The 15,379-nt window shown below is 43.0% G+C and overlaps 1 protein-coding gene across 4 annotated transcripts in view; it reads right to left on the reverse strand.

The window, feature by feature from the left end:
• arhgap22b (Rho GTPase activating protein 22b) overlaps window positions 1-15,379 on the reverse strand; it is a 37,142-nt gene that overhangs the window by 5,057 nt on the left and 16,706 nt on the right. Inside the window, exons 1-3 of one of the 4 annotated variants that reach the window (XR_002251562.2) lie at window positions 9,185-9,453; window positions 8,690-8,772; window positions 7,799-8,304 (exon numbers count right to left, since the gene is read on the reverse strand). Coding sequence is in view for 2 of the 4 variants with exons in the window: in XM_020453521.2 (XP_020309110.1) it covers window positions 319-526; window positions 806-1,037 (440 nt within the window). In the remaining 2 variants the exon portion in view is untranslated. Of the gene's footprint in view, window positions 1-318; window positions 527-805; window positions 1,891-3,559; window positions 3,692-7,798; window positions 8,305-8,689; window positions 8,773-9,184; window positions 9,454-15,379 lie in introns of those variants that run through there. The other 3 variants (XM_020453520.2, XM_020453521.2, XR_004204564.1) reach the window with 3 other exon arrangements.

Here is a 15,379-nt window from a genome sequence, read left to right on the forward strand (position 1 = left end):
GACCGACCCGTACCCCTGCACATTACCAGTACCCACTGTATGTAGCCTTGCTATTGTTATTTTATTGTGTTACTATTTTTCCTTTCATTTATTTACCAAATGTTGTAACTTTTTTTTAAGGGCCTTTAAGTAAGTATTTCACGCTAAGGTCCACCCACACCTGTTGTATTCAGCACATGTGACTAATAACATTTCATTTTATTTGACTGTCAATAATTGACCACTGCCACCATTACTGTGGCCACCACTTCTACATCCAGCTGAAAAAATAGCAAGTCAGCACTTTTTGCCATTCAATATCAGCGAATGCAGATCTACCTGTCAAACAGAGGCTTATCCCCACAGTCAAAGGCTTCCTGTAGATCCTTTACCAGGTTAGCCTGCCCTGGCATCCGAAAGAGGCCCTCCTCATCCAGACCTCGTTCCTTTATGAAGTCCACACACTGCTCCACCAGAAGAGGTGCCAGGCGGTGCCCAAATTTCTTCTCATACTGGACTGTGTCTTCTAAATGCTGGCCAAATATCCCTGCATGCAAAAAACATGGTTTACATACAGTATAGGGTTCTGTATTTCAGTATTTTATGATGGTTGTCATTCATTCAATTTAAAAAGTTTTAACATATTAAAATGACAAATCAATGGAAAGTTATCTTCAGGAATACCAATATGCAGTTGGTCAACATTCAGTAGTTGGATGAACAGTAAACACAAAATGCAAATGAAATAAAGGAGAAACGGAGAGGAAGGAAAAACAGTTCAGACAGTCTTCACATCTACATCGATCATTCGCGCACCGCATCTCACCTGATTGTGCGCAACGCCGCCTCTCAACACAGTCGCAACCACTAGACACTGACAGATCAGAGTAGTCGTAGTACGTCACCGAGCAAGTGCTACACAGAGTCAGGGCGTGCTTTTCATACATGCCAAAGCCACATTTACCAAGCAGCGACGGTCGAAGTAATTCAATCCAGTCTGGCTCGTGCACTCGAGATGACTGGTTTTCTAATAACACGTAATGACCGTAATGACACATCTATAGACGTTGGTAATAGCGCAGCGTCCGAGCAGAGGTGGGAAGAGGATGAGCAAGAGATAAAAGGTTTGGTGGCAGATAGTCAGCACAGAAACATTTAAATAACAGACATGGAAGCGCCACGGGTTCTGCCAGCAGTATTCCTGTTAACGACAGTTCTATAAATTGGCAACAATTCTATTCTTGATGGAGAGCGAGAACTTGGAAAGCATTCCTGCAGCCATGTAAATTTGAGACGATGGAAACGAAATACACTCCAGTGCAACAGGACATTCAGGGGCCAATACAAAACGTGTCAATAAGCCTCAAATACTGTACAGATGAAATCCTGCTGGTATCAGCAATCTCTTGTATATCCTCCTGATGTAAAATGGAAATGATAGCCAACCGTTTTCAGTTTAGGCCCTGTTTACATGAATTAGACATGTCAGGCTAAAGAAGAGTGATCTTCGGCATTGCATGCTCCTTTTAAAATGTAATGTATGAAGCCACAAGTACTGGCTGCAATACAGTGCCTCCCTTCCAGTTCCAGAGAGTTGGTTGGTTTAAAGTTACAGCAATGATCACAGACATACTGTGATCCTCCTATTTATATCCTCCTTTTCGTAACATAATATCTGTACATCCAGCTGCCTCCACACAACCTAGCCTAGTTATATTTCTGGACACATGTCAAGGATAGTAGCATACAGTAGACTAGCCTCCAGTGCAACGTTAGCAACTGTACAGGGTGTAAAGACAGACTAGTGAGGAAATGAAGCTCTGGTAGGACCTTTTATTCTGTTCTGAACATACAGTGCATTCGGAATGTATTCAGACCCCTTGTCTTTTTCCACATTTGGTTAATTACAGCATTATTCTAAAATATATTACATAATGACAAAAACATTTTAGACATTTTTGCAAATGTATTTAAAAAATATCACATTTAAATAAGTATCCAGACTCTTTACTCGGTACTTCGTTGTGGCTCCTTTGGCAGTGATTACAACCTCGAGTCTTCTTGGGTATGACATTCAAAGCTTGGCACACAGATCCTCTCAAGCTCTGTCAGGTTGGATGGGGAGCATCTTTGCACAGCTATTTCCAGGTCTCTCCAGAGATGTTTGATCGGGTTCAAGTTCCTGCTCTGGCTGGGCCACTCAAGGACATTCAGAGACTTGTCCAGAACCCACTCCTGCAATGTCTTGGCTGTTTGTTTAGGGTCGTTGTCCTGTTGGAAGGTGAACCATCGCCCCAGTCTCATGTCCTGAGAACTGGTACAAAGCAGGTTTTCATCAAGGAACTCTCTGTACTTTGCTCTGTTCATCTTTCCCTCGATCCTGACTAGTCTCCCAGTCCCTGCCGCTGAAAAATATCCCCACAGCATGATGCTGCCACCACCATGCTTCACTGTGATGCTTGGCATTCAGGACAAAGAGTTCAATCTTGGTTTCACCAGACCAGAGAATCTTGTTTCTCATGGTCTGACAGTCCTTTAGGTGCCTTTTGGCAATCTCCGAGTGGGCTGTCATGTGCCTTTTACTGAGGAGTGGCTTCCGTCTGACCACTCTACCATAAAAGCCTGATTGGTGAAGTGCTGCAGAGATGGTTGTCCTTCTGGAAGGTTCTCCCATCTCCACATAGGAACTCTGGAGCTCTGTCAGAGTGACCATCGGGTTCTTGGTCACCTCCCTGAACAAGGCCCTTCTCCCCATGATTGCTCAGTTTGGCCGGGAAGAGTCTTGGTGGTTCCAAACTTCTTCCATTTAAGAATGATGGAAGCCACTGTGTTCTTGGGGACCTTCAATGCTACATACATTTTGTGTTACCCTTACCCAGATCTGATCCTCGACACAATCCTGTCTCAGAGCTTTATGGACGATTCCTTCAACCTCATGGCTTGGTTTTTACTTTGACATGTACTGTCAACTGTGGGACCATATATAGACAGGTGTGGGCCTTTCCAAATCATATCCAATCAACTGAATTTACCACAGGTGGACTCCAATAAAGTGGTAGATACATCTCAAGGATGATCAATGGAAACAGGTTGCACCTGAGCTCAATTTCAAGTCTCATAGCAAAGGGTCTGAATACTTATGTAAATAAGGTATTTCAGTTTTTTTTTGTTTGTTGTTTTTGCTTTGTCGTTATGGGGGTATTGTGTGTGATTGACAAAGATTTTTTATTTATTTAATCAATTTTAGAATAAGGCTGTAACGTAACAAAATGTGGAAAAAGTCAAGGGGTCTGAATACTTTTCAAATGCACAGTACGTCATAAAATGATCTCTGTCTGTCAAACCACTGACCCCATAAAGCACTAGACAAAGACGTTTGAGTGACATATACAAAGAGCATAATGTGAGCCCGTACCAGAATATGCTTTTACTGAGATTTTAGAGTGCATTTTGTAATCATTCTGTCTAGTAATATAATTCTGGGCAAAGCAGTTTACCTCTAGCTCGGCTAAACCAGCCTGAACAAAGCAAAACAATGGTGAAACCGAGCAAAATCATTTGGAATGCCAGGCTAGTTTACCTCCTCCAAAGGGTGCCCAGATGACCCGTCTTATGGCCTTGACCCAGTCATCCATGTCACTCTGAGAGTTGGCCATGAGCAGAAAGGCCTCATGACTGAGCGCAGCACGGTCCTTTTCTCCTCCTGGACCACCTGAGCGAGAAAGAGAGAGAATGAAAAAGAGCAGGAGAGAGATGAAGAGAGAGAAATTGAGAGAAAGAAAGAAAGAAAGAGAGATGGATAGAGAGAGATGGAGAGCGAAAGAGAAAGAGCGAGAGATGGAGAGAGCGAGAAAGCGGGAGATAGGGGGAGAGAGAGATGAGTGGAATTAGTCTTTGAAAAGTACATGTTTTTGCCAGACTCCAATCTTGGGGAAGACTGGACTGATGTTAAGGTTGATGAGTCCAGCAGCCACTTCAATATCCTCCCATGTTTTCCCCCATACCACAGCTCTACAGGGGGAGATGGTGTCCTTCAAGATCCCACCCCTGTACTAGGCTACAGTATGAGATATTGTGACTGGTCAACAACCTCCGACTCCTCAAAAATCTAATTGTCTAAATTAAAATTCTGATTAGATTTTCAGCAAATCAAGCTAATTATCATCTGCCCTCATCTCAGACCTATCAGTAAATAACGTTGTAACTGGCGTTAGTACCACTAGATGGTGGAGTTGATTTGTTTAGAATACAGTGACAGCTACAAACGTACCAGAATGACTGAAATACCGATATAGACTACATGTCTCAATTGATTGACCCTAATTGTCACATTTAAGTGATTAATCAGATATAATTATTTAGATGTCATTTTACTGTGGTCTTTATATGTTATGGTATCTCTTGCCATGTTACTCAATAGCATTTAGCTTCGAGGAAGGTAAACCAAATAGAAAACAGCAGTGCCTCAAAGTTAAAGGCCTTTGTCACCCAGCTCAGCAAACTCACACCTTTATCACTGAGCAGACCAGTTGCTGTGTACTCATGTGACCCCTACACTCTTAGAAAAAAGGGTTCCAAAAGGGTTCTTCGGCTTTCCCCATAGGAGAACCCTTTTTGGTTCCATGTTGAACCCTGGGTGGAAAGGTTTTTTACCTGGAACCAAATGGGTTCTACCTGGAACCAAAAAGGGGTCCTCAAACGGTTATACTATGTGGACAGCCAAAGAACCATTTTAGGTTTAGGCATTTAAATTCCACCGAGCGCGAAACGTTTAGTCACATTGTAGCCACTGTAGCAGTGGGAGCTAGTGATGGGCAATCCGGCTATTTTCAGTGAGCCGGCTCGTTACGCTCAGGACACCAAAAAGAGACGGCTCTTTTGGCTCCCAAACGGCTCTTAAATTATTTTTTTTGTATTTTTTCAAGTCAAACAGTTTGCGATAGTTTGACTGTGATCGGTGTTAAAACAATTCTAATTAAATGATTAAATCATACTTAACCACAAATGTATTTAAAAATGCATTGGTTTGTTATGAAAAAAGAATGCTATTAAACATTTGCATTTAAAATATAACTTTTTAATGTTTATGAACAAAGTGCATATAAATGTAACAATTCAAAATGAATACAATCTGAACAACATAATAATAGAATATTGCACCATATCAAAGGCAAATAAATAACAATGTGTAAAACTGCAGCATCCCACTTAAAGCATCAAACTGTTCCCTATTTTCTCTCTTCTTTAGAGGGAACAGATGTGGCCACTATGCAAAGACTGCCTGTCATGACTTTAGTAAGCCATGGGTAGACAGAGGCCTTGTTCTTCCACCAGTTCAGAGGAGGGGCTCCTCCAAATAGGATCGGACCTCCATTATGGCATCTATTGAGGGATTCCTTTGTGCTGCATCCCCAGTTGCTCTCTTGTCAAACAGCATCCAAACAGCAGACGTTTGTGGCACTACTGCTGTTGCTTCTACTCCATTTGATCTCTCTTCTTCCTGTTGCCCTGGTGCCTGAGCCAGCTGACTGCTTGGGCTGTCCCTCCCTGCTGCTGAGGTTATTCTTTGAAGAGCCTCATCAATCGCTGTGGCATCACTGAAGGCTAACTTCTTAAACCTGGGGTCAAGTGCAGTAGTTTCTGATAGCGCGTGATTATATTCCATTCCGTGGAATTTTCTGTCCATTGATGAACATAGGGTGTCCATGAACTCTGTAACATGTCCTGTGGTTACATTTGCTTCTCTCTGGCGGCTGGCTGTGATTCGCTGCAGACCCTTACACGGGAGTATCATTTTTGAGGCTGTCACATAGCTGAGAAGAGAAAACAGTAACTTATTAGTTCAGGTTCATGTTTTGTCTACTGATACTACATTCTCATCTACTGCTCATATACATATATAATACTAAATAATGATGTAGTAATAACCGTTTACTGTACCTCTCTCCACTGTGACCTGCTCAAAGGGTTCCAGGACTCCATACACCTCCTCCACCACCTCCCATTCCTCTTGGGTCAGAGCATCAACAGGTGCATTGACAATGGCATCCTTTGACTCAAGAAACTGCTTCAACAAATAAAATGTTGAATTCCACCTTGTAGTGCAGTCTTGTTTAGGCCTCAGCTCAGGCATCCCCATTGCGTAAACTTTAGTTTTTCAGCAACTACTGTGCTCCTGTGGAAGTATTCTACAGCTGCTTTCACTTTGTCCACAGTGGGCTTCATCACCTTCAGAGCATCTCTTACAAACAGGTTGATTGTGTGGGCAAGACATGGATGATGGGTCCATTAAACATTTTTCATGGCTTTGGTTATGTTAGCTGCATTGTCGCTAACACAACAGACTACTTTTCCGTCTTTACTTGCCATTCTCAACAGTTCCTCTGACAAGTTCTCTGAGGTGTGTCTGTCGCTGAAATCAAAGCAGTCCAGAAGACAGCTAGACATCAACAAATCTTCAATGAAGTGACACGTAACCGACATGTAGGAAGTGGTTACCCTTGATGTCCAGCAGTCAGTGGTAAGACAAACTGCAGTAGCTTTTTGGACTCTTTCCCGCACTGAAGCCTGTATGCTCTCGTACAATTATGGAATAAGTGATTTTGAAAGGTTTTTCCTGCTTGGAATTGTGTACATTGGATTTAGACTATTGCTATAATAATTTCTAAAACCTGTCCTCCACGATCAAAAATGGCTGGAAATTATTTTAGCCAATATGCAATATCAATTTGCTCTTTTGCTACAGACTTTGGCATAAACTGGTCCATAGAAGACTGCGTTGCTGTGGGTCGCAGAGTAGGCCTACTTGACTGAGTGGATACATGGAGGTGCTGGCTCCACCACTATCACTAGCAGGCCCGCTAGTTTCTCGAAGCTCCGCTACAGCTAGCTGCACAGTTTGCATATGCCGGTGTAGGTTGTGCGTAGAACCGGCTTATATGAGATTTTGTTTTGGCAAATTCTACACTGTGCTCTAACATACTCTACATTATTAAAATGCATCCAAATGCTACTGTGCTTCCGACTAATTGTCCAGCTATTATTTTCACAGCTTCCTCTCTCTCCTCGGCTGCTGTGTGACTAGTGTGAGCAACTAGTGCTAGCAATCTCGTCATCATCTCAAAATGGAAATATCTGACACAAATAAACAAGTAACAGAATCCATCTCCTCAGTACCTGTTAATGAATGAAGTTGACACCGACCAGAATAATTATCCTTTGGAATAGCGTCCTCCTCTCGCATATTGCTTGGTCTGCTGCTCCATCATTGTAAGCTTGCCTGCATGATATTATACAGGCTACAATTTTTTGAGATAGTAAAATATGTTGTTATTTAGCTGACTGTTTAAGAATGATTAATAGCCATAATAGTGGTTTCACTGTGAAGCTAACATTGCATTAGAGCTGATAATGTACTTCTCTAATGAGTAGGCTTGCATTGTGAGTAATTCATATAACTAGCACACCCGTGCATATTATTAAATTACATTGATTTCCAAGATTTATATTAGTTGATAACTAATATTGAAAAGGTGATATGATGCATTCTAACTAGATAAGAAGGCCTAGGCTATTCCATCCTAATGTATGCTAAATGCATTGTATACAAAGCAAATACTGGCATGTGATAAAGGACAACATGTCCAAAATAATTATGTGAATGTATATCAAATAGAAATATATATTCAATTAAATGAATACAGAATTGTAATATGATTGATGCCTTTCTCTCCTTGCAGTGGATTAGACAGATGCAGTCACCAGATACTTTAGATGCCCAAGCCTCAAAACCAGAAACATGAGACATCAACAATTGTAATTTTAAATAAATGTTAACTTTTTTATTGGTTTTCCTGTATCAGTGCATGAGTCCTTAAAACACAGTCCATTGTACAAAATAAATAATTACCAAGTGAGGGATTTCAAGGAGATTAACCTCCAACAGTCATAAGCTTGTTCAGTACATAAGCTTGTTCAGCCACCGTTTTTTTTTAAATAGACAGGACCAGAGTTTACAGTTTTTTTTTTTTTGTGTTCCAGCCCTTCACTAACACCGAATTCAACTAATTGTGGTCTAAATTGAAGACTTGTTCAGTGCATTCCCCTGGGTCAGACATCACATCTGTATCTTAGAATGAGCTTCATAAATTACAATGTCCTAACAAATCTGCGTGGTACACAATAACACGGGTGAATCTATTTCTATCTAACATTGTGATGTAACACTCCTGAATATGATCCTGGGATATGGTGATTATCCTGGTGCCTGGGAAGTTCATAACAAGTTATTTACATCTGCAGGGTGTCATGGTGGGATCCTTCATCCTGGAACAAGCAGAGACAAGGGGGGAGTAATTAACCTCACTGCTCAAATTTCAGTAACGTTACTGGTTCAAGTTGATGAAGCCACAACTACCTTTATTAATGTGCAATCGTTGTTAACAGTTTTGCATATTTTTTAGGCTTGGTCAAGTTGTTTACAGTAAGAGTAGAATAACTTAGCTTCTAATTTTTAACTAGTAACACCAACCCCAGTGGTGCAACACGATAGGGGAAGGGAATGTGGCAAGAAACGTTAGCTAGGTAAACAGACACTGCATACAGCTAGCTAGCAAAACAGACTCGTCAACAAAACGCACAAATAACTTGGCTGGCTAGCAAGCCTAGACTGAACAATACACAATGAACAGATGTTGTTAAAATGTTTTACCTCTAAACGAGTCAGGCAGGACTGTTTTCTTCTGCCAAGCCAATGCAATGGAGTGAAACGGGATCAGGTGCCCACTTTAGTTCCTGAAAATATTTAAAAAATATTTGCGACATGTCTTTAACTGGCTAGCAAGTTCACCAATTCATGACTTAAAAACGGTCAGATTCTTCACAATTGACCCATTGCTGAATCTACGATTAGTTAGTTTAGTTGTTCATATCTAAACATACGATAAGCAGGATGAGATCGCCTGCTAGCTAGTTATCGTGTCCGCCCCATCTGGTCACACACTGGTTGAATCAACGTTGTTTCCACGTCACTTCAATTCAATTACATTCAACATGGAATAGATGTTGAATTGACGTGTTAGCTCGCTGACTTGGCAACAAGCGGATAAACACCAGTGACTCAGAATTTTAATAAAACATTCATATGAAAGTAATTTGTTGATTTAAAAAAAACATAATTTTATGAATAAACAAACGTTATACTTACATTTCGCAAAATTATAAATTTTTCTTCTGGAAAATGCTATCCCGAGTGGGGACTTCTTGTCCGCCATTATTCAGATGTTGTTTTAAATAACTTTCGTTGCGTCGCAAGGTGTTAAGGGATTCTATTTTTTATTTGATTAGGCTCCCTACCCCTAACGTGTCTTCCGCATTTAACACAACCATTTAACCCAACCCCTCTGAATCAGAGAGGTGCAGGGGGCTGCCAAAATCGACATCCACGCCCCCAGTGAACAGTGGGTTTACTGCCTAGCTCAGATTTTTTACCTTGTCAGCTCGGGGATTTGATCCAGCAACCTTCCGGTTACTCTCCCAATGCTCTAACCACCAGGCTACCTAACGCCAAAGGCAAAAGCTAGTATTACTGGGGTCCGATATACAACGAAAAATACATTACAGACAAAATACTTTACAGTTTACATACATTTAAAAACACTTTCTGGGGGGAATGTGTGTGCATCTATCAGTTACACATAAACTCAGCAAAAAAAGAAACGTCCTCTCACTGTGTTTATTTTCAGCAAATGTGTAAATATTTGTATGAACGCAACAAGATTCAACAACTGAGATATACACTGAACAAGTTCCACAGACACCTGACTAACAGAAATTAAAGAATGTGTCACTGATCATGTGTCACTGATCAAATCAAAAGTAACAGTCAATATTTGGTGTGGCCACCAGCTGCATTAGGTACTGCAGTGCATCTCCTCCTCATGAACTGCACCAAATTTGCCAGTTCTTGCTGTGAGATGTTACCCCACTCTTCCACCAAGGTACCTGCAAGTTCCCGGACATTTCTGGGGGGAATGGCCCTAGCCCTCACCCTCTGATCCAACAGGTCCCAGACGTGCTCAATGGGATTGAGATCCGGGCTCTTCGCTGGCCATGCCAGAACACTGACATTCCTGTCTTGCAGGAAATCACCCACAGAACGAGCAGTATGACTGGTGGTATTGTCATGCTGGAGGGTCATGTCAAGATGAGCCTGCAAGATGGGTACCACATGAGGGAGGTTAATGTCTTCCCTGTACCGCACAGGGTTGAGATTGCCAGCAATGACAAGAAGCTCAGTCCGATGATGCTGTGACACACCGCCCCAGACCATGACGGACACTCCACCTCCAAATTGATCCCTCTCCAGAGTACAGGCCTCAGTGTAACGCTCATTCCTTCGACGATAAACGTGAATCCGACCATCACCCCTGGTGAGACAAAACCTCAACTCGTCAGTGAAGAGCACTTTTTGCCAGTCCTGTCTGGTCCAGGGACAGTGGGTTTGTGCCCATAGGCAACGTTGTTGCCTGTGATGTCTGGTGAGGACCTGCCTTACAACAGGCCTACAAGCCCTCAGTCCAGCCACTCTCAGCCTATTGTAGACAGTCAGCACTAATGTAAAGATTGTGTGTTCCTGGTATAACTCGGGCAGTTGTTGTTGCCATCCTGTACCTGTCCCGCAGGTGTGATCTTCGGATGTACCGATCCTGTGCAGGTGTTGTTACACGTGGTCTGCCACTGCGAGGACGATCAGCTGTCCGCCCTGTCTCCCTGTAGCGCTGTCTTAGATGTCTCACAGTACAGACATGGAAATTTATTGCCCTGGCCACATCTGCAGTCCTCATGCCTCGGTAAAAAGGCCTCTTTAGTGACCTAATTTTTCATAACTGTGACCCTAATTGCCTACCGTCTGTAAGCTGTTAGTGTCTTAACGACCGATCCACAGGTGCATGTTCATTAATTGTTTATGGTTCATTGAACAAGCATGAGAAACCGTGTTTAAACCCTTTACAATGAAGATCTGTGAAGTTATTTGGATTTTTATGAATTATCTTTGAAAGACAGGGTCTTGGAAAAAGGACATTTATTTTTTTGCTGAGTTTGCATGTCAGTACAAACACACAACATGAAGGTCACATGTGGGAGAGGTGTTGTGCCGTGAGTTGATTTATTTGTTTTTTCGACCCAGGTTTGCTGTTCACTTGCACTATATGAGATGGAAGGGAGTTCCATGCAATCTTGGCTCTGAATAATACTGCACGTGTCCTTGAATTTGTTCTGGACCTGTGGACTGTGAAAATACCCCTGATGTCTGGTGGGGTAAGTGTTACTGGCTGGCAGTGCTGTGCTGTGTGTAAGTTGACTATGCAAAATGTTGTTTTCAGTAATATGGTGTCATAGCTCAGTTGAGTACTGAACACTGTTGCTTTAAGAATGTATCTGGCACGTTGTGCGTGAACAGAGGTGTAAAGATTGGATGAGTGAGTTTTTTACGAGTTGTTAACATTAAATAGTACCCGCAAAATCTACTCCGGGATGCTGGCCTTCTATGCAGAGTACCTCTGTCCAGTGTCGTTGTTCTTTTACCCATCTTAATCTTTTCTTTTTATTGGCCAGTCTGAGATATGGCTTTTTCTTTGCAACTCTGACTAGAAGTCGCCTCTTCACTGTTGACGTTGAGACTGGTGTTTTGCGGGTACTGGCCTTCTTTAGACTAGTTGAATATCTGGAGCATCAGCATTTGAGGGTTTTGCGCTCTTCTGTGATGTGAGTAGTATGAGTTGTATGAGATCTTCAGTTCAGTTCTTGACAATTTCTCACATGGAATAACCTTCCTTTCTCAGAACAAGAATAGACTGTTGAGTTTCAGAAGAAGTTATTTGTTTCTAGTCATTTCAAACTGTATTCGAACCCACAAATTCTTATGCTCCAGACACTCAACTAGTCTAAAGAAGGCCAGTTGTATTGCTTCTTTAATCAGAACAACAGTTTTCAGCTGTGCTAACATAATTGCAAAAGGTTTTTCTAATGATCAATTAGCCTTTAAAATTATGAACTTGGATTAGCTAACACAACGTGCCATTGGAACACAGGAGTGATGGTTGCTGATAATGGGCCTCTGTACGCCTATGTGTATATATTCCATAACAAATCTGCCGTTTCCAGCTACAATAGTCATTTAGAACATTAACCCTGTCTACACTGTATTTCTGATCAATTTAATGTTATTTTAATGGACAAAAAAATTGTGTTTTTGTTTTCAAAAACAAGTGACCCCAAACTTTTGAACGGTAGTGTATATAGGATTGAATCATCAGCATACATGGACACAGAGACTTTGTTTAATGCCAGTGGCAGGTCATTGGTAAAAATAAAAAAGAGAAGAGGGCCTAGAGAGCTGCCCTGCGGTACACCACATTTTACATGTTTGACATTAGAGAAGCTTCCATTTTTTTTTTACAACAGTTTTCTATGAGCTGGCAGCAAGCTGATAGGCCAGTTGTTAGAACCAATAAAGGCCACTTTACCACTCTTGCGTAGTGGAATGACTTTGGCTTCCCTTCAGGCCTGAGGACAAACACTTTCCTCTAGGCTCAGATTAAAGATATGACAGATAGGAGTGGCTATAGCAGCTACCATCCTCAGTAGCTTTCCATCTAAGTTGTCAGTGCCAGGACGTTTGTCATTATTGATCGATAACAATAATGCCTCCACCTCTCCCACACTAACTTTACAAAATTCAAACTTACAATGCTTTTCTTTCATAATATTTTTTTTAATGCACGAATACGATGGCTCACTGTTCGTTGTTGGCATTTCCTGATTAAGTTTACCCACTTTGCCATTAAGTAATCATGGAAATAATTGTCAAAACCAAATGGTTTCTGTTTCGATGAAAGATGGTAGTTGAATTTGCCCATATTTCCATTTAAAGTACTCCAAAGTTTTTTTAAATTCTTCATGTCATAGATCTTGGCTTCATAATACAGTTTCTTCTTCTATTTGTTGAGTTTAGTCACATACCTTCACGATTTGCAGTCAGTCCCACTCCTTTTGCCCCATCTCTTTCAACCATGTTTATCAATAATTGGAAGAAGCAATTTCATAAATTCATCATTGGAAAATCAAAGGAAGTAAAATCGGAAAATGTGTCTTCCAAATGGACAATGACCCCAAGCATACTTACAAAGTTGTGGCAAAATGGCCTAAGGACAACAAAGTCAAGCTACTGGAGTGGCCATCACAAAGCCATGACCTCTATCCTATAGAAAACTTGTGGGCAGAACTGAAAAAGCGTGTGCGAGCAAGGATGCCTACAATCCTGACTCAGTTACACCAGCTCTGTCAGGAGGAATGGGCCAAAATTCACCCAACTTATTGTGGGAAGCTTGTGGAAGGCTACCTGAAACGTTTGACCCAAGTTAAACAATTTAAAGGCAATGCTACGAAATACTAATTGAGTGTATGTAAATGTCTGACCCACTGGGAATGTGATGAAAGAAATAAAGCTGAAATAAATTATTCTCTCTACTATTATTCTGACATTTCACATTCTTAAAATAAAGTGGTGATCTTAACTGACCTAAGACAGGGAATATTTTTACTAGGATTAAATGTCAGGAGTTAAAATGTATTTGGCTAAGGTGTATGTAAACTTCTGACTTCAACTGTATATCCTTGTATTGCTACTGCTGTATCATCAAATTAATTATCTAAGTGAGTCTCTGACATGGCTAATATATGGATGTTATCTATTGTCAGCAAGTTATTGATTTCATGAATGTAATGGTTGTCGTCTGGAGATAGAGGAGAGGACCAAAGCACAGCGTGGTTAGTGTTCATCTTAATTTCAATAATAATCAAAAAACTGAACACTTTAAATTACAAAACAACAAAAGTGACAACCGAAACAGTTCTATCTGGTGCAGACACACAAAGACTGAGAGGTAGCTCTGGACTGAGGGGCAGCTCTGGACTGAGGGGCAGCTCCAGACTGAGGGCAACTCCGGACTGAAGGACAGCTCCGGACTGAAAAGCAATTCCGGCTCTGGCGGCTCCTGGCTGACTGACGGCTCTGGCGGCTCCTGGCTGGCTGTGGCTCTGGCGGCTCCTGGCTGGCTGGCGGCTCTGGCGGCTCAGGACAGACGGGAGAATCTGGCGGCTCATGACAGACTGGAGACTCTGGCGGCTCATGACAGATGGGAGACTCTGGCGGCTCAGGACAGACGATGCGCACTGTAGGCCTGGTGCGTGGTGCCGGCACTGGTGGTACCGGGCTGGGGACACACACCTCAGGGCGAGTGCGAGGAGCAGGAACAGGGAGTACTGGACCCTGAAGGCGCACTGGTGGCCTGGTGTGTGATGCCGGCACTGGTGGTACTGGGCCGAGGACACGCACCTCAGGGTGAGTACGAGGAGCAGGAACAGGGAGTACTGGGCTCTGGAGACGCACAGGAAGCCTGGTGCGGGGGGGCTGCCACCGGAGGGCTGGTGCGTGGAGATGGCACCGGATAGACCGGACCGAGAAGGCGCACTGGAGATCTGGAGCAACGAGCCTGCCCAACCTTCCCTGGTTGAATGCTCCCCGTAGGTGGAATAGCCCGCACTGGGCTGTGCAGGCGAACCGGGGACACCATGCGTAAGGCTGGTGCCATGTATGCCAGCCCGAGGAGATGCACTGGAGACCAGATGCATAGAGCCGGATTCATGGCACCTGGCACGATGCCCACTCTAGCCCGGCCGATACAAGGAGCTGAAATGTATCGCACCGGGCTATGCACACGCACCGGGGACACCGTGCGCTCCACCGCATAACACGGTGCCTGCCCGGTACAACGCCCTCACTCTCCACGATAAGCATGGGGAGTTGGCGCAGGTCTCCTACCTGCCTTAGCCACACTCCCCGTGTTCCCCCCCTCCAATACATTTTTGGGGCTGCCTCTCGGGCTTCCTTGCCAGCCGTGTTCCCTCAAAGTGCTGGCTCCCTTTAGCTGCTGCCTCCGCTCTCCTGGCTGCCTCCACCTGTTCCCATGGGAGGCAATCCCTTCCAGCCAGGATCTCCTCCCATGTGTAGCAACCCTTGCCATCTAGAATGTCCTCCCATGTCCATTCCTCCTTATCGCGCTGCTCCTCCTGCTGCTGCTCCTGCTGCTGCCTGTTACCACGCTGCTTGGTCCTTTTTTTGTGGGTGGTTCTGTAACGGCAGATTTCCTCCTCTTCGTCTGAAGAGGAGTAAGGATCGGACCAAGAAGCGGCGTGGTAAGTGTTCATGATTTTAATAAGAAAAGCACTGAACACTATGAAATACAAAAACAATAAATGAATACGTAAAATAACCAAACCGAAACAGTACTGTGTGGCGACAAACACACACACACCGAAACAAACACCCACAAACCAA

The sequence above is a fragment of the Oncorhynchus kisutch genome, linkage group LG20, assembly GCF_002021735.2.
Source record: "Oncorhynchus kisutch isolate 150728-3 linkage group LG20, Okis_V2, whole genome shotgun sequence".
Classification (NCBI taxonomy): Eukaryota; Metazoa; Chordata; class Actinopteri; order Salmoniformes; family Salmonidae; genus Oncorhynchus; species Oncorhynchus kisutch.